This window comes from the organism of the source record quoted next (genome assembly GCF_019968955.1).
Source record: "MAG: Porospora cf. gigantea A chromosome Unknown PgA_NODE_1240_length_6897_cov_344.199, whole genome shotgun sequence".
In the NCBI taxonomy this organism is placed as follows: Eukaryota; Apicomplexa; class Conoidasida; order Eugregarinorida; family Porosporidae; genus Porospora; species Porospora cf. gigantea A.
Genome location: NW_027151344.1, coordinates 1 through 6,897, shown reverse-complemented (window position 1 = coordinate 6,897; position 6,897 = coordinate 1). Strand labels below are relative to the sequence as shown.

General features: G+C 54.9%; 4 protein-coding genes across 7 annotated transcripts; 3 read left to right on the top strand and 1 right to left on the bottom strand.

Moving 5' to 3' along the window:
* Positions 1–191: 191 nt before the first annotated feature.
* KVP18_000119 (uncharacterized protein) lies at positions 192–2,159 on the bottom strand (the record flags this gene model as incomplete). Of its 3 annotated transcripts, XM_067950640.1 has the most annotated exons (6): positions 192–370; positions 397–1,406; positions 1,454–1,656; positions 1,685–2,015; positions 2,046–2,110; positions 2,139–2,159. In XM_067950640.1, 6 exons carry the CDS (start codon positions 2,157–2,159, stop codon positions 192–194), a joined length of 1,809 nt encoding a protein of 602 aa, XP_067813304.1. The 3 variants fall into 3 exon arrangements, with proteins under 3 accessions (XP_067813304.1, XP_067813303.1, XP_067813302.1); XM_067950639.1 differs by lacking the exons at positions 1,454–1,656; positions 1,685–2,015; positions 2,046–2,110; positions 2,139–2,159 and having other exon boundaries at positions 347–1,447; XM_067950638.1 differs by lacking the exons at positions 192–370; positions 397–1,406; positions 2,046–2,110; positions 2,139–2,159 and having other exon boundaries at positions 1,646–1,981.
* A 130-nt stretch (positions 2,160–2,289) lies between these two features.
* KVP18_000118 (uncharacterized protein) lies at positions 2,290–5,606 on the top strand (the record flags this gene model as incomplete). 2 transcript variants are annotated; one of them, XM_067950626.1, is made up of 2 exons in its annotated part: positions 2,290–4,922; positions 4,952–5,606. In XM_067950626.1, 2 exons carry the CDS (start codon positions 2,290–2,292, stop codon positions 5,604–5,606), a joined length of 3,288 nt encoding a protein of 1,095 aa, XP_067813300.1. The 2 variants fall into 2 exon arrangements, with proteins under 2 accessions (XP_067813300.1, XP_067813301.1); XM_067950627.1 differs by lacking the exon at positions 4,952–5,606 and having other exon boundaries at positions 2,290–4,926.
* A 31-nt stretch (positions 5,607–5,637) lies between these two features.
* Positions 5,638–6,150, top strand: KVP18_000120 (uncharacterized protein; the record flags this gene model as incomplete). The annotated part of the gene is made up of 1 exon (XM_067950664.1): positions 5,638–6,150. The coding sequence occupies one exon, from the start codon at positions 5,638–5,640 to the stop codon at positions 6,148–6,150; it is 513 nt and encodes a 170-aa protein (XP_067813305.1).
* A 23-nt stretch (positions 6,151–6,173) lies between these two features.
* On the top strand, positions 6,174–6,869 carry KVP18_000117 (uncharacterized protein; the record flags this gene model as incomplete). Its single annotated transcript, XM_067950622.1, has 1 exon — positions 6,174–6,869. One exon carries the CDS (start codon positions 6,174–6,176, stop codon positions 6,867–6,869), a length of 696 nt encoding a protein of 231 aa, XP_067813299.1.
* Between the last annotated feature and the right edge of the window lie 28 nt (positions 6,870–6,897).

Here is a 6,897-nt window from a genome sequence, read left to right as displayed (position 1 = left end):
ATTATGAATGATGCTATTCCGTCGAACATGCTTGTTGCACATTAGCCAAACATTGTCATTTCTTTAAACCTTTGTAGGTGCGCGCAATTATGAATGATGCTATTCCGTCGAACGTGCTTGTGGCACATCTTAATGAACCTGAATACTTACCGTGGCTCAGAACGTTCATAATTACCGTCGCAAGCCAACCCTCACACCTGCAGTTCCGGTAGACTCAGCCATTCGTCCATATGGTGCTCCTTGACTAGCTCTACAGTATCGTGCAGAGTAATTCGTGTCGTCAACCTGGTCGTCTTCGTCAAGACTCGAGTCTCGGGAGCCCGTTTACGCCTGCAGGGCGCGGTGGTTAGTCCGCAGCAGCCAATAGTCGCTGTGATGAGTCCCTCGGCACCTCACTCGCAGTTCCCGCGGGACCTTCGGTGCAGCAGCAGGCCGGACCACCAGCGCCTCTGGTGTATACCGGACGTAGGCGCTCCTCGTCGGCAGCACACTTGCGCCTCGACAGGGAGAGCCAGCCCTGGTCTACGAGGCCGGCCACAAGGCGCAAGTCCTGCTGAGGGTCCAGGTCCTCATGAAGCTCGCAGATAGCGTTGTAGAACGCCAAGAGTCTCGTGATATCGAATGGCTTCGAGGGTGAGCTTTTGCGGGCCCTAGGCAGCTTGGCGCCCTTCATAGTAAGGCCTAGTGCATCAAGTCGTCGTTTGTCGCTGCTCGGCGGGAAGTGGCTGACAAGGTAGGAAGCCAGCAGCATGGTCGCCTGGGCGAGTGTAACAGGGTGGCCTCCGTCACCTCCTGCCGAAGCCTGGACATTCACTGTATGCCGCACGTGTCTGGCAACGCGCATGCAATCCTTAGGCTCGTGCACATGCTGAAAGTGAGCGCGCCAGGCAGACAAGCAGTGGCCCCCCAAGTCGCGCTGCCAGACCTCCTGGCTCTTGAGGGCGAAGGTGCGGAAGAGGTCGTACGAAGGTGGATCACCTGTCAAGATGGGCACGACACTGTTCTCGTAGTCGGTAGCAGAGGGTTCTTCGAAGATGGAACCTAGGCCATCAACAAGAATAACTGGGCTCGAGGGCAGCAGCGCAAGGTGAGCACCCACGTCCAGCGAGTCTGTGATTAATATAACGCTTGACTCAGGATGCAGTTTGGGTAAACGCACCACGAATTCGAACAGCCTGAGATCGGCAACCAAAAGAGCCCTGTAGCCCGGGACTATCAGCTGCACTGGTCGTCGTCTGCGGGCCAGTTCACACTGTAGCTGGAACAGCGATGCCGCCTCAGTGCCAAACAGCTCATTGAGGTGCAGAACAGCGCAGCCATCACTGCACAACACGTCCAAAAGCAGACGATCTACATTCAAAACGACCGTTTGGTCGACGGAAAGCCTCTTTGTGGCAGAGGCGGGACTGCACGTGAGGACGACATGGATTCCACCAGAATTCAACATTGTCACATTATTCCGCAACATTGTTTCTTCATCTTTTTTGAGGATTTAAACAGGGCCTGTGTCTGGGCGGAGACGTCTTCGGATTTGCCTAGCAGCGTCTCAATGTTCTCCATGTTCCCCAGGACCTGGTCTATGTTACGCTGCATAATCTCCTGTGTGTCGTCAACTTTCTTCTGAGTTCGGGTGACGGCGTCGAACTTAGAAGGGTCCTGCTATGTCGCGGAGACATTTGCTCACGCTATACTGCTCTCGCCAACGCGTCATGGAACTGTGGTACTTTAGTTCGTCAGACTTGTTCATATCCCCAGTTGCAGACGCCCAGTTCTCGACTTTGACTTTGCGGCGGAAGTCGCGTTGCGTAGCCGCTAGTGCCTGAAACGCCACTCGAGGTGGATACTCCAGATCCGTGATCGCCACAAACACCAGGCCATCGCCTGATTTTAGCACGTTCACCTGGAAAGTCTCGTGTTTGACCGTGTCTCGGCACGGAACTGGCAGCTTGGGCACCACATTCCGTGCAATGAAGAAGCACATCTCCTTTGCGGCGTTCCGAACAGTGAACCCAAAGCTGCGTGAACAGATTCATACGCGCGCATACCTGGTTAGATCGTGGGTGGCAGCTAGAAAAATGGGATGGTCATCACCCTCAGTATGCCGAAGTATCTGAATGACCCGTGGCCCTGTATCCGACCTGGAGACCGACAAGTTTCATAATGGCGAAATCCCCAGGAATGTGCAAGAATATGCTACGGGAGTGACTTGAGACAATCCACCATATTACTGGTTGGCACCCCCACCCTCGAGCCAATATAATGAAAAGCACAGAATTTTGTCAAAGTGCCATGCTACCAATGCTAAATCTACCTCGGAAAAAAGATCTAGACTTCACCCTTTACGGCTTCGAGTACGTTGAATTTCTGAACCAGGGCTCCTTCGGCAAGGCTTATCTCGTCCAGAGTCTGGAAGACAATAGCATCTGGGTTTTTAAAGTGGTGGACATGCACTATCTCAGCCCGGAGGAGCGAAAGAGATCTTACGACGAGGCCTTGCTGCTGACGCAAATGCGCCACGAGAACATCGTCTTCTGCAAAAGCACATACCAACAGGCCCAAGAGAATCAGCTGGTTTTGGTCATGGAGTACTGCGAGCACGGCGACCTGCAGAACTTCGTGTCCGAACGCTCCAAGCGGGCAGAATACCTCGACGAGGCCACTCTCGTGCATTTCGCCGTGGAGATTCTCAAGGGTCTCGTATACATGCACGAGTACTTGAATGTCATTCATCGCGACATCAAGCCTGCTAACATTTTTATGAGCGATGAGAAACATTTGAAGATAGGCGACTTCGGAATCTGCAGGCCGACGTCGAAAGACACCGAGCTAGTGAAGACAGCTGTAGGATCCCCCGCCTATATGCCCCCGGAGATGGTCAGTCGCGGCGGCTACACGAAGACCGCTGACATCTGGGCCTTGGGCTGCGTGCTCTATGAGCTCGCGACGCTTGGCAACGCCTTTGAGCCGCAGTGGGCTTGGTCGGGAGACGAGTTCCGCGACTACCTCACCAACCACCGACCACCACCGTTGACACCGCGGTACTCTAGTATGCTCAATGCACTGGTCTTCATGATGTTACGGCCTGATGGACGGTCTCGACCGTCTTCCACCTGTTTGTTGAGGCTATTCTCCGACTTCCAAAAACAGTACTACTCGAAAGATGCTATGAAGGACTCACTTTCAGACATGTGCCTCCTAGAAGGATCGCACCCGACGCTCGTCCACGTAGCTGTCCCAATTCTCATGCGCTTCGCTTGCGAGATCCACCTTGTGCTGAAGGCTGAACGGCGACACATTTCAGACTGGGAGAGTTTTGGCTCGCTCATGATGGACAACCATCCACGCGGGTCGCCCTTCACCGATTACGAGGACGCCGAGGTGACCAGCGAGTGGATCGCCCATGTCGTAAAATCACTGAACTTGACCCTGGAGACGCAGGCGGAGCCGGCGGAGCCGGCGAGGCTTCTGGCGCTGGTATGTAAGATATCCACAGAAGGATCCACTGGTGCTATTATCACCTTAAAAGCATTCCATACTTTTATCGTAGAGAACCTGCTGCGCAGCGGTTGCGGACTGCTGGAGGAATTCCTGGCAACTCAGATTTGGATTCAAGATATGGTCCGTGTCAGCGCGCCAAGATCTCTTGACCGATACGAATCGATTACTGAGGCCTTCGACTACTACTGTCGGGATGGCGGAACTTCGATTCACGAAGGCGAGTTTCTTGGCATCTTCCAGGACTTCCACCCAGGGTTATCCCAGCAGTCACTCTCGCTGGTGCTGGCCTTCGCCGCCAAAGAATTCAGTGGTCGTATTCTGACGGGTTCGTTCTTGAACATGATTCTGGTGAAACCGCCAAAGGTCAACGACATTGCTTGGAGGAAGGACCGTGAGCAGGAAGCCATCCGAGGCGGTCCCATCTGCCGACGAAAGCGGTCAGACAAGGACGCCGCAGAGCGAGCCACAACCTGTCTCAACGCAACGTCTAAGCAACCAATCACTCTGGAGCAGACCGCCACATCTACGACGACTCCATTCCAAAACGGCACGAGACGCAGCGAAATCGGCATGAAGCTCAGTCAACGGAGCGCTCAAGACAGCCTGCGGCGCAGTCAGCGGAGTGCTCAAGACAGCATGAGGAAGGTTTCGTACTGCAGTCGTCAACTCCGAGACAACTCAACACGAGCGTGTGACATTCCTAGACATGCCAACTGTCATGAGCCTCACAACAGTCTGGAGATGTCAGGGTCGCCGCTCAGTTCTGACAACATCAGCCAGAATGTGATCAGCATCAGCCCTGTAGCGCGAGACACCACCCTAGACCTGCTGGAGCAAGGCACGGCAAGTACCTCGTACAGGCAGCCGGGCAGGACTGCCCGCTCAACTCGGAGCGTGAGTTTCGCCGGACATGACAGCCGCGTCCTCCTCTGCTGCCAGACCCTGCACTCCATGTATAAGCTGTGCGCCCGACTTCAGGGAGAGCGAGATCTCATTGCGCAAGTGATGCGTGGCATGTTCTATGAGTCCGACGACTACGCGTCGCACGTGGACGAGGCTGTCGTCGAAATCCAGGACGTCTGCCGGTTCAGACGGCACAAGGTGGATGTGGAGTTCAAGGCACTGATTTGCCTGATTCGCGAGCTTGAAGGTGTGGGTGTGTGCTGGGATTTGGAGATGGCCCTGACGAGCCTGTGGGATCGAGTGGTGGAGCACAGGCGAGTAACCGACGCAGGACTGAATGAGCTCTACCACGTCGACAGCTGGGCCGAAAACTTCGTACGCTTCACCGAGCGATACTCCATTTCCATAGCAGAGCTGTTTCGGCGATTGTTTCGGTGCGTCCGGCAATGCGAACGCATCCTCCCAGAGCTAGACCCTGATCTGATTGTCTCTTTATGTCTTCTGGGGGAGCATGTCACTCAGTAGGCCGTGGTAACGGTTTCACATTCAGCGAGCGATCATTTTTACGGTCTCTACCATACCTGGGAGTGCTCCACGATCAGCATCAATCGCGTCGGCTCTATTCGGAGTTGTGTGGCAGCCGCAAATTTACAATGAGGCTCTACCAGACGCACCTGTACCCCTGTGGAGCTTTGCTAAAGACTCTAAACCGCCTTGAAGACGCCCTATTTGGATCGGACAGCGAGGGCGCCTTATCGCCGGCTCTCTGGCTGCACAAGGTATACCGGGCTTTGGGCGCGGTAGTGAAGAGCGTCCATGACACTGTTACTGTGGCCATGCTCGACCTTCCGCTGCCACAAGAGGAGGCTCGTTCGCGTAAACTGCTGCAGCTCGGTTTGCCCCCTAGGCGGAAGTCAAGCCAGTCCAGCAGCACTCGACGTCGACCTAGTGCTAGCCGGTCACGGTCACGATGCTCCAGCGGGTGCAGCAGCGATCATCTACTTCGTTCGCGTAAACTGCTGCAGCACGGCAACGGAAGCCGTGAGTCCAGCAGTGGACGGCTATCAACGGACACCACTCGACCTTCCACGAATTATCGGAACCGCTTAATATCCTTCGACGTGCCACCCAAGCCACCAGCTACGCCTGCCCGTCGGCGTCGTTCCAGCGTTCCCTTTTTAAGTAAGTTCAACCCAAGAACCTAGCCTTCTTGTGTGTGCAGTGCCAGTGTGCATCATGAAAGTGATCTGCTTCGTATTGTCCGGCATCGCCAGAGCCGTGATCGATAAGCGGCTGAGGTTGGACCATCTACCACCTGGGTACATCGCTGACGTCGCTCGAATGTTTCAGCTGTACGAAGAATCAAACGGGCAGTTCGACAGCTGCGACGCACTTTTGGGGGGTCGGTGTTGGCCATGGAGCTGCGTAGCTTGCGAGTTGTCCTACCAGGGGCTTCCGTGTCCGAAAAAGGAAGAACTAATCCCCCAGGAATTCTGGCGTACTTGCGATGTGCATAAGTGGTGGTCTGAACCGCTAGGCCGACATGTGTGTCGTTTGCTACATAGAGACACCTACGAGACGGTGCCGCCGGAGAGGTTGGCTCCCAAGACGCATTCGGCATTTGAATCGAAGCAGGTCATAGTCAACGATGACAGATTTTGGCAGGACATCGTCTTCGAGACAAGAGTTTTTGTTGCAGTTCTATTCTTGCAGAGCATAGGGTATTGGGTGGTGTTCACGTGTCTCTGACTCACAAATCGTCAGATTTAGAGATGCAGCGCGCTGTAAGGCCACCCGTCGACCCCAAGGCGCTTCCTATTCGATGCGTGAAGGTTAAAATCCGAACCAAAGAGCTAACTCCCCGCCTCACTCCAATGGATTCTCTGCTCAACAGCGATAGCATGTTCAGCGAGGACGTTGTGAGAACCGAACGAGTTCCGCTACCTCCTGCACGTGCCAAGAGCACCGTGACGGTTGACCGCATCACAGTTTCCCCCCCCGAACGCCCCGCCACTTCCGTGAGGCACCTAGATGCCAGCGAACTTGAGGTCAAGCAGTCGTGGAACCGCAGTACACGGCGCGGCATCAGCATCGCACTCACGGACTCACCACGGACGAAGGAAGAGGCAACAACTCAGCCCCAGTTTCAGCCCCAGTTTCAGCCCCAGTTTCAGCCTGGACCGGGGTATATCTTTGACAAGCCTGCCGAAACCTTCTTTAAACCATTCCTTAGAGAGCCACCTGCTGGACGTGTCCAGCGCGCCCCGACTACATCGACTAACAGCTCCTTGGGCCGACTTCTAGATAACGAGCCGTGGCTGCAGGCCTGTCGCCTGTTCGACTTGACGCGCGGCAGCATATCCTCGATGACTCGACCGCCACTCGAATTGCCTCCGGACTTGCTCAGTCTCAATGGGATTCTACGGATTCCGCAATTTGACGTCATAAAGAACCCAACGTTGTTGTAGCCCTCGATTCATGTAGAACCGTCAACCC